The following is a 21,870-nucleotide window of genomic DNA, read 5'->3' on the forward strand; positions in this document are numbered from 1 at the left end:
TTTGCTGTGTCCCCCACATGGCTTGTGGCAAACTGCAAACGGGACTTCTTATGGCTTTTTTTCAACAATGGCTTTCTTCTTGCCACTCTTCCATAAAGGCCCGATTTGTGGAGTGCACGACTAATAGTTGTCCTGTGGACAGATTCTCCCACCTGAGCTGTAGATCTCTGCAGCTCCTCCAGAGTTACCATGGCTGCTTCTCTGATCAATGCTCTCCTTGCCCGGCCTGTCAGTTTAGGTGGACGGCCATGTCTTGGTAGGTTTGCAGTTGCGCCATTTTCGGATGATGGATTGAACAGTGCTCCGTGAGATGTTCAAAGCTTGGGATATTTTTTTATAACCTAACCCTGCTTTAAACTTCTCCACAACTTTATCCCTGACCTGTCTGGTGTGTTCCTTGGGCTTCATGATGCTGTTTGTTCACTAATGTTCTCTAACAAACCTCTGAGGCCTTCACAGAACAGCTGTATTTATACTGAGATTAGATTACACACAAGTGGACTCTATTTACTAATTAGGTGACTTCTGAAGGCAATTGGTTGCACTGGATTTTATTTAGGGGTATCAGAGTAAAGGCGGCTGAAGACTTTTGCACGCCACACTTTTCAGTTTTTTATTTGTAAAAAAATTTGAAAACCATGTATCATTTTCCTTCCACTTCACAATTATGCGCCACTTTGTGTTGGTCTATCACATAAAATCCCAATAAAATACATTTACATGGGCGACGCTCCTCCCTCGGGCTGGGCCGCCCCGACATGGGCGCCGTACCTCACTCGGGCTGTGCTGCCCCAACATGGGCGCCGCTCCTCCCTCGGGCTGGGCCGCCCGACATGGGCGCCATACCTCCCTCGGGCTGTGCTGCCCCGACATGGGCACCGCTCCTCCCTCGGGCTGGGCCGCCCCGACATGGGCACCGTACCTCCCTCGGGCTGGGCCGCCCCGACATGGGCGCCGTACCTCCCTCGGGCTGGGCCGCCCCGACATGGGCGCCGCTCCTCCCTCGGGCTGGGCCGCCCCGACATGGGCGCCGTACCTCCCTCGGGCTGGGCCGCCCCGACATGGGCGCCGCTCCTCCCTCGGGCTGGGAACGCCGTACCTCCCCGAGCTCGGCCACTCCGACGGAAGCACCGTTCCTTCCTCGGGCCAGGCCGCCCTCCCGGGAGCGTCACAGCCCCTCACGGAAGCACTGTTCCAGCCCCGAGCCGGGCCACCCTCACGGGAGCGAGCTCAGGGCGAGTCCTGGCGGGCTCTGCCTCCTGAGCCTCGAGGTCACCAGCTCCGCCATTAGGCCTCAGCGCAGACGGAGGCAGAGAAGGGGAATACGACAAAAAAGTCGCATTCCCCCGCAGGGAGAGACAGCAAGCCCCGTTTATTGTTGTTTTTTTATTGTATTGTATTGTATGTTTGACTGCTGCAATTTTATTCAGACTTCGGTCTGAATGACAATAAAGGCTATCTAATCTAATCTAATCTAATCTAATCTAATTTACGTTTGTGGTTGTAACGTGACAAAATGTGGAAAAGTTCAAGGGGTATGAATGCTTTTGCAAGCCACTGTATACTTAACATGAGAGAAAGGAGTTATAAAGCAGATTTGAGGGTATTTTTTAACACACAATGTGGTTGATATCTAAATAACACCGCCAGAGGAGGTGGTGGAATTTAATAAAATCATTGTAATAGATATTTAGAGAGGAACTTAAGTAGGCAAGGCGTAGAAAGAAACCAACCTAATGCAAGCAAATGTTGGATGTGTTGAGCCAAAAAACGTTGTCTTCTGTTATTTATAAGAAACATGACTGAAATTAATCACAATAATATTTCGCTGTGTTATGCTGGTAGTAGCAGATTTAATTGCTAACAATTCTCGTTACTCTTTCCGTAATTGAATATTGATGGAGGTGTTCCTCATTGAATACAAATCAGCATCAATTTCAGCATCAAATCAGCACAAATGTTGTGGCAATGGACTCTTCAGAAAATGTATTTAAGATTTAGTGGTTGGATTTTTCATTTAAATAGCAGAAATATGGTTTTGTGTCCATTAAATTAGAGGTTTGTCATGGATAATTTGCAAATCATTTACCAATCACTTTAGACACACACAAAATGCTGGAGTAACTCAGTGGGACAGGCAGCATCTCTGGAGAGAGGAATGGGTGATGTTTCTGGTTGAGACCCTTCATCAGACTGAGTCAGGGGAGAGGGAGACTAAAGATATGGAAGGGTATGAGTGTGAAAATGACAGATCAAAGCAGATAATGCTCAAGCAAATGTAAAAATGTTTATTGTTGGTGGAGGTGGTGACAACGAGGCATGCAATCAGTAAAATTATTGAGGACCATAAAATACGGTAAAGAAAAACCATAATACTAGGTAACCATAATAGTGCAAGAAGTAAAGTCCATAGTGCAACCAAAGACACACAGTCCATAGAAGATTATAGTTGCTGAGTCATAGAGTGATACAGTGTGGAAACAGGCCCTTCGGACCAACTTGCCCATACAGTAGTCCCACCTATGTCCCAGCTACACTAGTCCCACCTGTCCATATTCCTCCAAACGCCCTATCCAGTTACCTGTCTGTTTCTTAAATGCTGGGATAGTCCCAGCCTCAATTATCTCATCTGGCAGCTTGTTCCATACACCCACCATCCTTTGTGTGAAAAGGTTACCCCTCGGATTCCTATTAAATCTTTTCCCCTTCACCTTGAACCTGTCCTCTGGTCCTCTATTCCCCTACTCTGGGCAAGAGATTCTGTGCATCTACCCGATCTATTCCTCTCATGATTTTATACACCTCTATAAGATTGCCCCTCATCCTCCTGCTCTCCAAGGAATAGAGATCCAGCCTACTCATCCTCTCCCTATAGCTCAGACCCTCGAGCCCTGGCAACATCCTCGTAAATCTTTTCTGAACTCTTTCAAACTTGACAATATCTTTCCTGGAACATGGTGCACAGAACTGAACACAATATTCTAAATGCAGTCTCACCAACATCTTATACACTATTGCTGAGGTTAGTGTTTTGAATTGATTGAAAGAAACAGAATGGAAACAGGGCTTTCGATCCACTGGGGCATGCCGACCATCAATCTGCTGTTCACACTATTCTAAATTGTCCCACTTTCACAATCACTCCTTACACACCAGGGGAAATTTACAGAGCCTGATTAACCTACAACCGGCATATCTTTGGGATGAGGGAGGATACCAGAGCACTCCGAGGAATCCCACGCAGTCATAGTGAGAACGTGCGTGCAAACTCCACATGGAGAGCACCCAAGGTCAGGATCAAACCCAAGTCTCTAAACTCTACCAGCTATGCCTCTGTGCTGCCCTGCTGTGTAGTGTTTAAGTGCTTTTCTTGAACCTGGTGGTCATGGTTTTTCAGGCTCCTGTACCTTCGTCTCGACAGTGGTAACAAAATGAGAGGTTGACAGTTCAGAAGTGGTGACTTGTAATGGAAGGAAAATGCCTTGGCTCCATTTGGAATTCCCTTGGTGGCACTTGCCCCAGCACAGCCCTAGTTGGTACCAGATGATATAGTGGGTTTAGATGGTAGAGGCTGTGACTGGTTTGTTAAATGCTCAATGGTGTTCACGGTCAACAAGGTTGAAATATGGTCAATGGAAATTCAGCAGAGTTATACATCCCACGTTGTAGTCTTTGAGGAGCACTCCCACACTCCAAATATGCACAGGTTTGTGGTTAATTGGATTGGTATAAATGTAAATTGGCCCTTGTGTGCGTAGGATAATGTTAATGTACGGGGATCGCTGGTTGGTGCAGTCTCGGTGGGCTGAAGAGCCTGTTTCTGAACTGTATATCTAAACTAAACTTAACTAAACAATCTGTGCTGCTATTAGAGCTCTGCTGCCATTATAACTCTGGGTACAACTCTTCAGAGGGGACAGGTATTGGGTCTTATGTTGAAACTGAGAGTTCAGTTTGAGACTGAATGGTTTCTCATTACATTGTATTACCACCTGGATTGCTTACATAAATGTGATGTTATTTCTCTCAAGGCTGATTAAATCTTTTCCTACAATAACTGAATTTTGATTGAGATAGCTAATAAATAAGTACTTACACTTAATACTTGTCGACATGGTTTTTGGCATAGACGTGTCAACAGCAGCTGAAATGTAAACAAACAGGAAATGAATTAAGGTTATAGGATCTAGGCTATGATAGGAAACAATTTTTTAATGATCTACATTAATGGAACATGCATTCTACTTTGCCCAAACACTTAAAACTGCCCCAGACTATACACAGCACTAATACCAACTGTTAAAATGTGGATTAGGAATATGATGGACATAGCACGCCTTGAAGAAATGAGACTCCGACTAATAGATAAATATGACCAATTCTTAAGGAGTTGGTCTCCTTTCATCGACTTTTTGGAATCATGTGATGCAGCGGTACCATAAGGATTGCTGATTTCAGTTCATGCCGCGGATAGATCTACATCTCCGAATAAAGATTTGAAAATTTCTCTTTTAAGGGGCCTTCTCTCCTATTTCTACTTTCTACTTTTTCTTTTTTTTATATACACACTTCACGTTTTTCTATTCTCTACCATCTATTTTTCCTCTTTTTCCCCTTTCTATTGTTTTCTTTTTCTTGTCTTGCTTACTTCCTTCTCAAAACATAAAAGTAGAGGTTGTACATAGAATGGATTACGGTATGACATAGTTGGCACCTAAAATTAGGTTCCACTGTACTGTTTTGTACTGTATTAACTTCTAATAAAATAAACAAAAACAAAAAAACAAAAAAAAGGAAACAATTTTTTTATGATATACATTAATGGAACATGCATTCTACTTTGCCCAAACACTTGAAACTGCCCCAGACTATACACAGCACTAATGTGTCGGGAGGAAATGCAGAATCTGGTTAACACCGACAAAATGCTGGAGTAACTCAGTGGGTCAGGCAGCATCTCTGAAGAAAATGAATAGGTGATGCTTCGACCAGAAACGTCCCCTATTACTTTTCTCTAGAGATGCTACCTGACCTGCTGTATTAGTCAAGCATTTTGTGTCTATCTTTGGTATACACAGCACACGATGCTGTAATATAAAGTTGCTTAATTTTATGAAATAATGCTTCAAGTAACCATATCTGGAAAACATACATTTTTAGAAATACATTATCACCAATGAGATATTGTCATAGTGCACTGAGGATTTTCACAATAATCGTATAACCATCACAACCTCCAAGTAATTCTATATGGTTTAATATTCCAAGTATAAATCATTGCATCTAATTTCATAGCCTTCATTTAGATCAATTCAAAGACATTAACCAACACTGCACACATTCTGTGTCAGATACAGTAAGATGGCTGAAGTAACCGAAAGCCTGTTCTAACTCGCTGGGCAGAAACATAGAAAATAGGTGCAGGAGGAGGCCATTCGGCCCTTCGAGCCAGCACCGCCATTCATTGCGATCATGGCTGATCGTCCCCAATCAATAACCCGTGCCTGCCTTCTCCCCATATCCCTTGATTCCACTAGCCCCTAGAGCTCTATCTAACTCTCTTAAATCCATCCAGTGATTTGGCCTCCACTGCCCTCTGTGGCAGGGAATTCCACAAATTCACAACTCTCTGGGTGAAACAGTTTTTTCTCACCTCAGTCTTAAATGGCCTCCCCTTTATTCTAATACTGTGGCCCCTGGTTCTGGACTCGCCCAACATTGGGAACATTTTTCCTGCATCTAGCTTGTCCAGTCCTTTTATAATTTTAATTGTTTCTATAAGATCCCCCTCATCCTTCTGAACTCCAGTGAATACAAGCCTAGTCTTTTCAATCTTTCCTCATATGACAGTCCCGCCATCCCAGGGATCAATCTCGTGAACCTACGCTGCACTGCCTCAATCACAAGGATGTCCTTCATCAAATTAGGAGACCAAAACTGTATGCAATACTCCAGATGTGGTCTTACCAGAGCCCTATACAACTGCAGAAGAACCTCTTTACTCCTGTACTGAAATCCTCTTGTTATGAAGGCCAACATTCCATTAGCTTTCTTCACTGCCTGCTGTACCTGCACGCCAACTTTCAGTGACTGGTGTACAAGGACACCCAGGTCTCGCTGTACCTCCTCTTTACCTTACCCAACCCCATTGAGATAATAATCTGCCCCCTTGTTTTTGCCACCAAAGTGGATAACCTCACATTTATCTATATTATACTGCATCTGCCACGCATCTGCCCACTCACTCAACCTGTCCAGGTCACCCTGCAACCTCCTAACATCCTCTTCACAGTTCACACTGCCACCCAGCTTTGTGTCATCCGCAAACTTGCTAGTGTTGCTCCTAATTCCCTGTTCCAAATCATTAATATATATGGTAAACAGTTGCGACCCCAACACCGAGCCTTGCGGCACTCCACTCGCCACTGCCTGCCATTCTGAAAAGGACCCGTTCACTCCTACTCTTTGCTTCCTGTCTGCCAACCAATTTTCTATCCACGTCAACACCCTATCCCCAATACCATGTGCTCTAATTTTAGTCACCAGTCTCCCGTGCGGGACCTTATCAAAGACATTCTGAAAGTCTAGATACACTACATCCACTGACTCCCCTTCATCCATTTTACTTGTCGCATCCTCAAAAGATTCCAGTAGATTAGTCAAGCATGATTTCCCTTTCATAAATCCATGCTGACTTGGACTAATCCTTTTACTGCTATCCAAATGCCCCATTATTACCTCTTTAATAATTGACTCCAGCATCTTTCCCACCACCGAAGTCAGGCTAACTGGTCTGTAATTCCCCGTTTTCTCTCTCGCTCCTTCTTGAAAAGTGGGATAACATTAGCTATCCTCCAGTCCACAGGAACTGATCCTCAATCTATTGAACATTGGAAAATGATCACCGATGCATCCACTATTTCTAGAGCCACCTCCCTGAGGACCCTGGGATGCAGACCATCAGGCCCCGGGGATTTATCATCCTTCAGTCCCATTAGCCTACCCAATACTATTTCTCGCCTAATGAAAAATTATTTCAGTTCCTCTACCCCCTTAGATCCTCTGTCCTCCAGTACTTCTGGGAGATTGTTTAGGTCTTCCTTAGTGAAGACAGATCCGAAGTACCTGTTCAACTCTTCTGCCATTTCCTTGTTGCCCATAATAATTTCACCCGTGTCTGCCTTCAAGGGACCCACATTTGACTTTGCTACTCTTTTTCCCTTAACATATCTAAAGAAGCTTTAACTGTCCTTCTTTATATTCCTGGCCAGCTTCCCTTCTTTTCAGCCCGTATTGCCCATTTTGTTTCCTTCTGTTGTCCTATGAAAGTTTCCCAATCCTCAGGCTTCCGGCTACTCTTTGCTGTGTTATACATCTTTTCTTTTAGTTTTATTCTATCCCTAACTTCTCTTGTCAGCCACGGTTGCCTCCTATTCCCCTAGAATCTTTCTTCCTTTTTGGAATGAAATGATCCTGCGTCTTCCGGATTATGCCCAGAAATTCCTGCCATTGCTGTTCCACCGTCATTCCTGCTAGTATCCCTTTCCAGTCTACCTTGGCCAGCTCCTCTCTCATGCCTTCGTTATCCCCTTTGTTCAGCTGCATCACTTCTGATTTAACCTTCTCCTTCTCAAATTGCAGATTAAAACTAATCATATTATGATCACTACCTCCAAGCGGTTCCTTTACCTCGAGTCTCTTATCAAATTTGGTTCATTGGACAACACTAAATCCAGAATTGCCTTTTCTCTGGTCGGCTCCATTACAAGCTGCTCTAAGAATCCATCTCGGAGACACTCTACAAACTCTCTTTCTTGGGGTCCTGAACCAACCTAATTTTCCCAGTCTACCTGCATATTGAAATCCCCCATCACCACAGTTGCATTACCTTTGTTACTTGCCAGTTTTAACTCCTGCTGCAACTTACACCCTACATTCGGGCTACTATTTGGAGGTCTGTAGATAACACCAATTAGTGTCTTCTTGCCTTTACAATTCCTCAATTCAATCCACAGTGACTCTACCTCGTCAATCCCTATGTCTTCCCTTAAAAGGGACTGAATTCCATTCCTCACCAGAAGAGCTAACCCCCCCTCCTCTGCCCACCTGCCTGTCCTTTCTATAGGATGTATACCCCTGAATATTAAGTTCCCAGACCCGATCCTCCTGCAGCCACGTCTCGGTAATCCCCACAATGTCATATCTACCAACCTCTATCCGAGCCTCAAGCTCATCTACTTTACTTGTTATATTTCGCACATTCAAATACAGTTAATTCCTTACGCATCTCACCATTCATATCGATCCCTACTACACTTGACCATACTCTCCTATCCCTTTGTGAGCTTTCTTTCCCATTAATTCTGGGGTAATTAACTATCCCTTTACTACCTTTCCCTTTAACTCTGTCCTTGACTATCCCATTTGACCACCCCCCCCCCCCCCTTATTTAGTTTAAAGCCACCTGTGTCACAGTGGCAAACCTGCCTGCTAGAATGCCATTAGTTATGAGTGACCATCACTGGAACAACTGCCATAGATAATATGACTTGTGGGATTGATGATGAATTAAAGAGGACGGCGTGCTTCTAACTAATATCCTTCTTACATTCTACATCCCCCTCAACACACACTCTCTGATGTACAAGCTGCGGATTGTGTATTCCCTCAATGCACGCAAATGTTTTGCTTTTGTGCCTTCTTTGGCAGAAGTTACAGATTTGTCAGATGCTGTCAAAAAAGCCTCAGGAAGCCACTGCAGCAAATTGTAGCTGGTAAACTCTGCAATCACATTGCACTGAAGGAAGACACTCGTTTTTTTGTGTATTAATATCAGTCAAGTAGATTCTTTGTTCCGAGGGTTTGAGAGATATCAGAACCGTACTCCTCAAAGCAATTGCCGACAATTATATCACAGCTTTAATTAATGACTTGTAAGTACTCACATTGTTGAATGGGCAGTTTCTTTAAGTACATAATCATTATTATAATAAATAAAGAGTTAAAAATGAGAAAGAATGAGCAACATTAAGGTAATGTGTAAAGTTTTGAGATTAGTACATTTGGACTGTTAAATTACACATCCAATCATTCCATTTTCACTGTTCCTATTATCTTATGTTCATATCTTTTTTATCTCAGCAGCTCATTAAAAAATGCTTTTAAAAGAATTGCCCTTTTCAGCTATTTCAGTGCTAATTTGGATTTATGGCCTCCAAAATGAAAACATTTGCACAATATTGGCAAGATTAAAAAGCATATTTGCCCACAACATATTATACTTCTTTTAATATGTAACCACAAATAACAGTGAAATACCTCTATGGTATACAGGTATGCATACCTTTGGTTGAAAGTAGATTTTTGTAATGTACAGCCATATGATCTTGGATTATAAACTGTGTGGACAATTTGCTGGATGATCCCAAACAAAATACTGGAAATAAACACAATTATTGATTATCCTACAGATGAAAGACACTCTCCATAGCTGATCTGATTGTACTACATACAAATTTTAAAAAAACTCTTATTTTCCTTCAGGTTCAGGAAACACTATTCAACATGTGGTCACAATGGCAGTGAAACATAACCTACCTTTTCACCAAAATGACACCATCAGTAAAATCAGAAGTAATTTCCCACAGAGATAATTCATTAAAGTGTTTATGGTAACAATTTTATACAAATTAATAACATGGGCGCAGACAGCTTAATTGGAGAGGGCCTTTAATGTAGTCAAAATTGTGAAAGTATTTGTTACAGGAATAAAATTCCATTGTGAATCAGTCCAGTATTTACCACAGTGAATTCTCTTTTGGGACAGCATGGCTGAAAAGATAAATAAAATAATGTCCAATGGGGAATTGAAAATTGGTCACTGTTCAAATTCTTTCTGAAAATGTTTGTTGTATTTCCTTTATCTAGACATATTTCAATTCACATAATTAAACTGTTTGGTTTCCATTCATTATTAAAGTTTTTCCATTCGTTATTAAGCCTGTTGGGTTGTCTGCTAATTTCATCCCTAAGCATGGAAATGTTCTGTTTACAAAGTAATTTAGTTCATTTTAGTTTAGAGATCCAGCATGGAAACAGGCCCTTTGGCCCACCGATTCCAAGTTGACCCTCGATCAACTCTTCACACTAGTTCTCTGTTACTCACTTTCTCATCCAATGCCTGCACACTGGGGGTAATTTTACAGGGGCCAATTAACCTACAAACCTGCACATCTTTGGGATGTTGGAGGAAACAAGTGGAAACCCACGCACTCACAGAGAGATGTGCAAACTCCACACAGGCAGTACTTGGGGTCAGGATCGAAAGCAGGTCGCTGACACTGTGAGGCAGCAGCTCTACCAGCTGATCCACTGAGCCAAATCTGATCTGATGGACTGACATTTTCTCACATATTCTTTTATCTCATTTGCTAGAATTGTGTAGCTTTCACCATTATCCACTGAAGAATTTTTACCTAAAATTCAACCATCCCATCATTTTTTAAGATTGTTCCTTTAATTATTCATCTCCAAGAGGAAGTCTTCTGCACCTACCTCCTAAAGTCCATTTCCTTTCTGTCAGCTTCTCTGTTAAAAGGGAATACATAAAGTACTTAACAAACTCCTCTGCCTTTTGTATCACACCTGTTCATTGACAGTTATCTATGTAATTTATGTATTTCTACTTGTTCTTGATTTGAATAACAGTGCTTTGATTACATTTACTAGTCATGTCATGTTGCCTTGCGATGGTGGGCAATCTCCTGGGTTATCTTCTTGTACTTAATTGCATTAAAGACAGTGAACAGATGGGTTTACTCAACTGTGGCTAAAAAAAGCCAAAGCTGTCTCTTCAGTGCTTTGTATTCATTTTCACTGAGAAGTTTCTTCTGAGGCAGTCCCTCAGCATCGAGGCTGACGGTTCCACCAGTTCTGTGGGTTTTGAGGTAGCTGATGAAGCCAATGTGGGACCTTCAGATTGCCAGAGGAGCCATTTAACAAGGCAGGGAAGGTAATGCTTCCTTGTGCCATTATGCCATTACTCCTAATGAAGGGCCCACGGTATTCAGTGCCATTATGAATCATAGAAAACATAGAAACATAGAAAACAGGTGCAGGAGTAAGCCATTCTGCCCTTCGAGCCAGCACTGCCATTCAATATGATCATGGCTGATCATCCAAAATCAGTATCCTGTTCCTGCTCTTTCCCCATATCCCTTGATTCTGTTAGCCCTAAGAGCTAAATCTAATTCTCTTTCGAAAACATCCAGTGAATTGGCCTCCACTGCCTTCTGTGACAGAGAATTCCACAGGTTCACAACTCTTTGGGTGAAAAAGTATTTCCTCGTCTCAGTCCTAAATTCCAGTGAATACAAGCGCAGTCGACCCATTCTTTGATCAGATGTCAGTCCCGCCATCCCTGGAATTAACTGGTGAACCTACGCTGCACTCCCTCAATACCAAGAATGTCCATCAAATTAGGAGATCAAAACTGCACACAATACTCCAGGTGTGGTCTCACCAGGGCCCCGTACAACTACAGTAGGGCCTCCTTGCTCCTAAACTCAAATCCTCTCACAATGAAGGCCAACATGCCAATGGCTTTCTTCACTGCCTGCTGTAACTACATGCTTACTTTCAGTGGCTGGTGTACAAGCACACCCAGGTCTCGTTGCACCTCCCTTTTTTCCTAATCTGACACAATTCAGATAATAATCTGCCTTCCTGTTCTTACCACCAAAGTGGATAACCTCACATTTATCTACATTATACTGCATCTGCCATGCATCTGCCCACTCACCCAACCTATCCTTCACCCTGCAGCCTCATAGCATCCTCATCGCAGCTCACTCTGCCATCCAGCTTTGTGTCATTAGCAAACTTGGAGATGTTACACTTAATTCCCTTGTCTAAATCGTTAATATATATTGTAAATAACTGGGGTACCAGTTCTGAGCCTTGCAGCACCCCACTAGTCACTGCCTGCCATTCTGAAAAGGACCCGTTAATTCCCACTCTTTGCTTCCTGTCTGCCAACGAGTTCTCTATCCATGTTAATACCCACCGCCAATACCATGTGCTCTAATTTTGCACACTAATCTCTTGTGTGGGACCTTGTCAAAGGCTTTTTGAAAGTCCAGATACACCACATCCAATGGCTCTCCCTTATTCATTCTACTTGTTATATCCTCAAAAAATTCCAGGATTAGTTAAGCATGATTTCCCCTTCATAAATACATGCTGGTTTTGACCGATCCTGCCACTGCTTTCCAAATGTGCTGCTATTACATCTTCAATAATCGAATCAAGCATCTTCCCCACTAACTGGTCTATAATTCCCTGTTTTCTCCCTCCCTTCTTTCTTAAAGAGTTGGGTTACATTGGCTACCCTCCAGTCCACAGGAACTGATCCAGAGTCGAGAGAACATTGGAAAATGATCACAAATACATCCACGATTTCGAGGGCCACCTCCTTGAGTATTCTGGGATGCAGACCATCAGGCCATGGGGATTTATCTGCCTTCAGTCCCAACAGTTTACCTAACACCATTTCCGGACTAATGTGCATTCCCTTCAGTTCCCCCCTCCCACTAGATCCTTGGTCCCCTAGATTTTCAGGGAGATTGTTTGTGCTTTCTTTTGTGAAGACAGAACCAAAGTACTCGTTTAACTGGTCTGCCATTTCCATGTTTGCCATTATTAATTCACCTGTTTCTGACTGTAAGCGACCTACATTTGTCTTCACTAATCTTTTCCTTTCTACATATCTAAAGAAGCTTTTACAGTCAGTTTTTATATTCCCCGCAAGCTTTCTTTCATGCTCTTTTCCCAGTCCTCTGGTTTTCTGCTTCCTCTGGTCAATTTACATCCCTTGGATTTGCCACTATCCTTAATTTCTCTCGTTAGCCAAGGTTCAGCCGCCTTCTCCCTTTTATTTTTTCGCCAGACAGGCTTGAAGAATGTTTGTAGTTCATCCATGCGATCCTTAAATCCTTGCCATTGCATCTCCTCCATCAACCTTTTAAGTATAATTTGCCAGTCTACTCTAGCCAATTCCCGTCTCATACCATCAAAGTCTCCTTTCTTTAAGTTCAGGACCTTAGTCTCTGAATTAACCGTGACTCTCCATCTTAATGCAGAATTCCACCATATTATGGTCACTGTTGCCCAAGGGGCTTTGAACAACAAGATTGCTAACTAATCCTTTCTCATTACACAATACCCAGTCTAGGATGGCCTGCCCTCTAGTTGGTTCCTCTACATATTGGCTTAGAAAACCATCCCGTATACATTACAGGAAATCTTCCTCCTCGGTGTTGTTACCAATTTGGTTGGTCCAATCTATATGTAGATTAAAGTCACTCATGATAACTGCTGTACCTTTGCTACACTCATCCCTAATTTCCTGCTTGATGCTATCCCCAACCTCCCTACTGCTGATTGGTGGTGTGTATACAACTCCAACAAGCGTTTTCCGCCCTTGGCTATTTCGCAGTTCTACCTATATCGATTCTACAGCATCCAAGCTAATGTCTCTCCTTACTTTTGCTCCTCTTTAATCAGCAATGCCACCCCACGTCCTCCTCCTTTCTGTCTATCCTTCCTGAATACTGAGTACACCTGCATATTGACCTTCCCACCGTGGAGAATCCTTCTCCTCCTCTATTTTAAGTGGTCATGGGCCAGGAATTATCACGTTAATTTTGGAAAAGAAGCTTTGAAAATATTCTTGGATTATTTTCTCTGGCGATCTGGTAGATTAGTTTAGTTTAGTTTAGAGATACAGCATGGAAACATTGCAGCATGGGCCTTCAGCCCACCAAGTCCATGCCGACTAGTAGTCCTACAAACTAGGGACAATTTACAGAAGCCAATGAAACTACAAACCTGCACGTCTTTGGGATGTAGGAGGAAACTGGAACACCTGGAAAGCCAACGCGGTCCCGGGGAGAACGTACAGACTCTTTACAGATGTGGTAGATCTCTTTCTGAGATTGAGATCAAATTAGAGTGCCTGTTGTGAAAGTCAGGTTTTGGGCATACAAATAACGCGGTCTTGTCCATCAGAGCCAGCCAATTTTAATCAGGGTTTCAGTTCTGTGGATGCTGACCTGGGGAAGGCCATTGTCATTGGTATGCTTTGATATGCCAGTGAATTTGGAGGATTTCAAAGTAACATTAGTGGCACATTTCCAATGCAGAAGCCTGTAGAATCATTGCTGTTCTGAATGCTGAACACTTTGTGTAACGTTTGAGATTTTAATCTTGAAAATGTTATTTTCTGCAGTTGGCCAAACTCTGGCACATGAAAGGAGAAGTTGAAAGTCTGCATTTGATGAGAGTGGCTCATGAGATATTTAAAATGGTCGATGTTTCTGGAGCAAAATGTGTAGGAAAGAACTGCAGATGTTGGTTTACACCGAAGATAGACACAAAATGCTGGTGTGACATCATGATTTTGTGATAACCTCAAACTTGCATTGCTGCCTCACATGGAGGCGAACATTCCAGAAGGATTTGGAAGCCCAGGACGCAAGCCTATCAAGAGTGTAAGACGTCGCACATAACCGAACAGAATGGCAAAAGCTTGCTGCCCAATGTACTCAACAGTGTGTGAGGAACTAAGTCTAAGTAAGTTTATACATGTTAACCTGCTACCCCTTTGCAAATCAAGTAGATATCTACCTCTACTTGCACTGTCCTTTGAGGAAGAGTGAGATGGAAATCCCATGAGAGAAATAAATTGGGTGGAAGCACAGAGTCTCTTGCCCAGAGTAGGAGAATCGAGCACCAGACGACGTAAGTTTAAGGTGAAGGGGAAAAGATTTAATAGGAATCTGAGGGGTAACTTTTTCACACAAAGGTGGTGGATGTATGGACAAGCTTCCAAAGGAGGCAGTTGAGGCAAGGACTATTCCAACATTAAAGAAACAATTGGACAGATACATGGATAGGACAGGTTTGGGGGGATATGGACCAAATGCTGGCAGGTGGGACTAATGTAGCTGCGACATGTTGGCTTGTGTGGGCAAGTTGGACTGAAGGGCCTGTTTCCACACTGTATCACTCTATGAATCTAAGTGTTCCAACCTTTTGAAAGATAAATTTCTGCTTTAAATGGGAAACCCCTTGCTTTTAAATAGTGATCTCTCGTTCCAGATCCATTCACAAGAGGAAACATTATTTACACTGTCACCCTGTCAAGACCACGCAGGATTTTATGTTTTGATTGAATCACCTTCACTTTTTCAGGCTCCAGAGGGAGTTAGTCAACCCTGCCAATCTTTCCTAACAAGTCAAGCCTTGTAAATCTTTTCCGAGCAGCTTCCCATGTACATGCACTCTTAGATGCATTGTGCCTGGCATTCTACATATGGCCTCAGTAAAGCCTTCTATATCTTACTCAAAACTTGTGTGAAGTCAAGAAATGCCATGGGTAATGGTAGCAAAGAATTTCACTGTGGCTTGTCACAGAATTAAATTAAAGTATTCAATTCAGTTCAATTCAATTCAATTCAAGCCATGTTCATTCTGCATTTTTTTTGGAGATGACATGCAGTGAATATAATGTCCGTTGTGCTTCTGGATATGGAAATCCACAATGACATTCAGGGAACATCACTTTAGCCATTAGGAGGATGCAGCTGAGGATGATCCTCATGATGTGTCTTCTGTGCAACACCACTGGAAGACTTTTATGCAGTTACCCGCAATCATATTTACCTGTAACATTCTTGAAAATGCTCACGATTACACCATCCTTGAAGTCACTGAGCATGCCCTCAGCCTCCAGGAGTCTACTTTCAATTGCGACCTCAGCATTTCAAAATTTACTACCAATTTTTGTGGACTTTGAATGAGTTAAACCCACTCATGGGAATAACCCATTATGAATGATCGCTTGGATAATCAACAGGAAATTAATTTGAATTAAAATGTTAATGAATATGCAAAATCATAAAACAGGTAGCATATATCTTAATATTAGCAACAGCTTGCAAATCATAAAACAGATCAGTTTGAGAGATCAGCATACGCTTGCAAATGATGTAACACCTGCCATATTGCTCATCAAACATATTTATCTCCGTAAAACTCCAGAGCTTTAAACATTTATAGGGGGTAGTAGGAAACAAATAAAAATCCTACTATTCCTGGTTGCTTCCATTTAAGAAATCCATAGGGTGAATGTAAACAAATGAAAACATTCAACATTAGTATCTCAATAGAAAAATATTTTTATACTAAATAATACTTATACACTGCAAATTCAAACCCAATGTTTGATATAAAATTATTTTTTCTATGATCATTACACTATAATACATCATTTTCTGGAAATAGGATAATTTTGAAATTACGGGTATGAGGGGTTATGGAGAGAAGGCAGGAGAATGGGGTTAGGAGGGAGAGATACTCCGGCGGAGTAGACTTGATGGGCCGAATGGCTTAATTCTGCTCCCATCACATATGACCTTATGACCAGGCAAACTTTGCACAACTGTCTTGATATCTTAGGGGAGGAATTTAAAAATTGTTTCTGTAATATTTATATGAAGGATATAAGTGATCATTATGTTATATGCTGAAGAGATGTGTGAATAGTAGGGTAGTGTTAGGAGGGAGGATAAAGTGTGCTCACTGAAAGGATTCACTGGCAGTGTCTTAGAGAAGTTGATAGAACAGGTAACCCACAGGAAAGAGGGAAGTGTGAACATGAATCAAGACTGTCCCGGGCTAGAGACAAGTGCTCCCAGCAGGAGACTGCTCAGGGAATTGCTCAAATGAACTCTGCCTTTGATTGAATCACCTTGGTTTCTCCCACCTTCCCCTCCCCTTTCCAGCTCTCCCACAGTCTACTGTCTCCGCCTCTTCCTTTCTTCTTCTTCCCCCCCCCCCCGCACCACACATCAGTCTGAAGAAGGGTCTCGACCCGAAATGTCACATATTCCTTTGCTCCAGATGCTGCCTCACCCGCTGAGTTTCTCCAGCATTTTTGTCTACCTTCTGCCTTTGATTGAGTCAGCTTCACTCTACCATACTCTAGAGGATATATGTCTAGCCTGCCAATCTTTCACCCAATGTCATCCTCAGTTGTGTCCTCCTAAAGGTTAACGATACGTTCCCTGAGTTGTATTCCGTGTTTCTCAATCCCGAAGCACAATGTACATGATATTCATTGCATATCATCTCCAAAGGCAATGCAGGGTGACCATGGCTATCACTACACATGGCTTTCCTTGACTGTGCAAAAGCTTTGAGTAAGTTATGTAATGCTTTACTGAAGGTTAGACCCCCATGCACGCATTGTTTATAAGTGCCTGCAACAAATGGATCAGACATGCAAGGCTTCCCTTCCAAATATATGGAACTGAAAATTGTCATTGGTACCCTTTAGCTAGTGTGAGATACTTAATAAAATACTTAATGAGAAATATATTTAATTAATCTTCCACCAGTTTCACATGCTGTGTGTTGTTTTCCATTCACACTCTCTTGGTTAAAATTAATGGAAAATTAGGTAGCATGGGCCTAACATTCCTGATTAACGCTATTTTTGAGGATTGCATGACTGAAGAGAATCAGTAAGCAGCATGCACCCCAAACAGGAGGTCTGAGGCTCACTTGAAACTTGTTCCAGGGTATCAAACTTAACATTTTATTGCTGGCCTATCATATGCTCCTTAAGACAAACTTCAGTTGATTGCCTAAATGGAAGTTTGCCCTGAGTAAAACCTGTGAAGAATGAGGTAATGAGGTGAACATCTAAGGTTGATGACAGACTTTGAAGTGCTCTGGAACCAGGTAAAACACACCTGCTTGCTCCACACAAAGCTATAAAAAAGTTTAGATGTTTACTATTATGTTAATGGTTGTTACTTAGCTGCAGAAATTGCTAATGGTCATTGGATACAACACAGGCAGAACAAGGACAATTTGTTTCTAGTATATGAATGATGGAAATATCTGGTTTATTTCGCAAATGCAGGTATACAAGACTGTAGATGGATAACCTGCTGATATGTAAACTTAGTTTCCGGGTCCTATTTAACAACTCAGGCTTTACATCTTGTATGTAATTTATCTTGATACTTACTGCTGCTTTTTGTGCCCATGTGTCCTTTAAATGGATGCATCAGGGAATACTTTGGGATCACGGTTAATTGAATTCCTAAGGAGCAGAAAAAAAAATGACAAGCAGGTACAAATTGTGGCAAACAACATTACATTGAAGCTAGGTACACAAAAATGCTGAAGAAACTCAGCGGGTGCAGCAGCATCTATGGAGCAAAGGAAATAGGCAACGTTTCAGGCCGAAACGTTGCCTATTTCCTTCGCTCCATAGATGCTGCTGCACCCGCTGAGTTTCTCCAGCATTTTTGTGTACCTTCGATTTTCCAGCATCTGCAGTTCCTTCTTAAACAATTAATTACATTGAGGCTAAACAGTTCCAGCAACGACAACAAGAAACACGCTCATACATCATTGGCAAGTTTCCTGTTAAAGTTGTCAAGTTACTTATCTGAAGTATCTTTTCATATTTTGGAGACGGAGTCTTTCCATGGATAGCACACAATTTTTTTCTATTAACAGTGAATTCTGCCATAAGAATGCAAATCTTTCACAAATTTATTGTCGACGTGGAATATTTCTTTGATTTACCTGTTACCGTGTCATTTTTCTGACACCTATACTGAAGCAGTAAAGTATGTTTCCAGTAGAAATTGCACTACCCAATTATATTTGACAATATTTCAGCTCCAACAACATTTCCTTGATCAGGAACTCTCTACTGTTAAAGCTACCATTTTAAATGTAGTAACAATCCATTGACTCAGATAAAGATTCTGTGATCATATTTTCAGTCCAGTGAATACTCCCATGTTGGGAGTGCAAGATTCATAATATCATGAAGATCACCATGGATCACATCTAAATAATAATATTTACAATTTGTCACGGGCGGCATGGTGGCGTGGCGGTAGAGTTGCTGCCTTACAATGCCAGAGACCTGGGTATGACAATAAACTCTCTTGAATCTTGAATTACAATGCCAGAGACCTGGGTACGATCCTGACTACGGGTGCCGTCTGTATCTTCTCGCATGTATGATCTCCCCGTGACCGCATGGGTTTTCCCCGGATGCTCTGGTTTCCTCCCACACTCCAAAGGTGTACAGATTTGTAGGTTAGTTAGCTTCGGTAAAAATTGTAAATTGTCCCTAGTGTGTAGGATAGTGTTAGTGTATGGGGATTAGAATATTACAATTAAGAAACCAGACTAGTGGGAGAACTAGACCAGGTGCAAGTTAGGATGGGGACAATAATAATAATAATAATAATAATAATAATAATAATAATAATAATAATATATTTTATTGTCTTTGCACATAGGTGCAACGAGATTTGGTATGCAGCTTCCATCCGATGTCATAACTTAATCAACTAAAAATTTAGATACCCAGAAAAACAAGATTTATTTTTTTTAAAACAGTAAAACAGTAAAACGGTCTAAAGTGCAAATGTGTCTGTGTCGGGTCGATGTGCGACGTGACCATCCGAGGGAGACAGTTCATGGGGGGGGGGGGGGGCACTCAGCAGGGCCGGTTCAGAGCAGCCTATAGCTCTGGGGATGAAGCAGTTCCTAAGTCTGGAGGTGCGGGCGTAGAAGGTCTTTAACGTCTGCCGGAAGGTAGAAGTTCGAACAGACTATTGCAAGGGTGTGAGGAGTCTTTGTGAATGTTGACGACCTTCCTGAGGCACCGTGGATAGTAGATGCTGGTAGCTGTGTCCCAATTATCTACTGCGCTCTGTGGACGATGCGCTGAAAAGCTCTCCTCTCCGTCTCCGTGCAGCTGAGATACCACACAGAGATGCCATATGTTAGTATGCTCTCTGTGGTGCAGCGGTAGAAGGTTGTTAGCAGCAGTTGGGGCAGACCAGTTTTTTTCAGTGTTCTCAGGAAGAACAGTCGTTGCTGTGCCTTCTTGACCAGCGCAGCGGTGTTGGTGGACCATGTGAGGTCCTCTGAAGAAGGGTTTCGGCCCGAAACGTTGCCTATGTCCTTCGCTCCATAGATGCTGCTGCACCTGCTGAGTTTCTCCAGCATTTTTGTGTACCTGAGGTCCTCTGAAATTTGTGTGCCCAGAAACCTAAAGCTGGACACTCCACACTGTCCCCATTGATAGAGATTAGAGCATATTCTCCATTATGTGTCCTTCTGATAATCAGCTCCTTGGTCTTAGAGGTGTTTAGGGACAGGTTGTTCTCTGAGCACCAGTCCGCCAGGTTCTGCACCTCCGCTCTGTAGTTTGTTTCATCACCGTTGGTGATCAGCCCGATCACCGTTGTGTCGTCTGCAAACTTGACGATGGTGTTGGTGTCGAATGCAGGAACACAGTCGTGTTTGAAAAATCGTGTGTGAAATACTTTTGAATGACCTTAACTTAATGGAGGGTGGAAGGCAGGAAGCCTGCTGTGAAAGGTGGGAATAGTCAAATGTAAAGTAACAAAGGTACTGATAAAGATGGAGTTATTAGTCATATAATTGCTTTTCCATGCTTTGATGATTAAGGCAGACAATTCGATTTGCCAATTATTGGGTACCTTAGAACTTCTCCAATGTTGACCCACCTGGTGTTGACATGGTTTCACATTGTAGGTGATTCTTTCTACTGTGTGACCTGGTGGCACACATCCTCTCTCTAGGTGTTGGTGTCCATTGGACTGCAGGACCTCTGAAAGGCTTTCTCAATACCCTCCTCAATCAAATTCAGTCTTTAGTTTTAGGGGGCGGCACAATGGTGCAGTGGTAGAGTTGCTACCTCACAGTGCCAGAGACCCAGGTTCGATCCTGACTACGGGTGTTGTCTGTACGGAGTTTGTATGTTCACCCTGTGACCTGCTGGGTTTTCTCCGGGTGCTCCGGTTTCTTCCCATACTCTAAAGACGTGCAAATTTGTAGGTTAGTTGGATTTGGTAACATTGTAAATTGTCAGTAGTGTGTTGGATAAATCACCATGGATCTAATGTTCAGATGATCGCAGTCGGCGCAGACTCGGTGGGCCAAATGGTCTATTTCCGCACTGTATCTCTAAACTAAACTAAACTCAAGTTTAGAGATACAGCTCAGAAACAGGCCCATCGACCCACAAAGTCCACGCCGACCAGCGATCACCCCGTACACTGGCATTATCCTACACACTAGTTACAATTTACAGAAGATAATTAACCTACAAGCCTGTACGTCTTTGGAGTGTGGGAGGAAACCAGAGCACCCGGAGAATATCCACATGGTCACATAGAGAACGTACAAACTCCAAATAGACAGCACCCGTAGTCAGTATCAAACCCGGGTCTCTGGCACTGTAAGGCAACAGCTCTACCGCTGCATCACTGTGCCACCCAATAATTTATCAGAGGGCTCACCAGAACAGTTGCTAGATATGACAACACATGAATAGAATGTAAAAAAGAAATGTAAAAGGATATTGCCACACAGCAATGCCAAATACAAGATACTGAGCTTCGACAGCCTCATGATCCTTATTAGTTGCTTAGAAAATTGCTACATGTTTGTAACAAGTTGACCCACCATAAAACTATTTAAAATTGAGTTACAAGCTGCAGAGTTGTGACAGGAAGATATAAATTTAAAATACCTGGAGTTAAAAAAAAGAGGAAATTAATGTAATTTTCCACACGGCTTGTTAAGATTTGCAAAACATAGCCTGACCCGAGTTAATTAAAAAGTAACTTACAAAAGGGAATAGGAACAATGATTTTTAAAGAAGCTTAAATAGAAGTGAGTAAAAGGGTGGAACAAATTAGAAATCTCTTTCAAAGAGCTGGCATCAATAATGTTAAATTG

The 21,870-nt window shown here is 42.3% G+C and overlaps 1 protein-coding gene across 1 annotated transcript in view; it reads right to left on the reverse strand.

Annotated features, from left to right (window-relative positions):
- LOC116975938 (spermatogenesis-associated protein 7 homolog) overlaps nucleotides 1–21,870 on the reverse strand; it is a 75,587-nt gene that overhangs the window by 46,004 nt on the left and 7,713 nt on the right. The window contains exons 2-4 of the mRNA XM_033025355.1: nucleotides 18,098–18,172; nucleotides 9,344–9,436; nucleotides 4,097–4,144 (exon numbers count right to left, since the gene is read on the reverse strand). Of these exons, the coding sequence (XP_032881246.1) occupies nucleotides 4,097–4,144; nucleotides 9,344–9,436; nucleotides 18,098–18,172 (216 nt within the window). The remainder of the gene's footprint in view (nucleotides 1–4,096; nucleotides 4,145–9,343; nucleotides 9,437–18,097; nucleotides 18,173–21,870) is intronic.

This window comes from Amblyraja radiata, chromosome 8 (assembly GCF_010909765.2).
Source record: "Amblyraja radiata isolate CabotCenter1 chromosome 8, sAmbRad1.1.pri, whole genome shotgun sequence".
Taxonomy (NCBI): Eukaryota; Metazoa; Chordata; class Chondrichthyes; order Rajiformes; family Rajidae; genus Amblyraja; species Amblyraja radiata.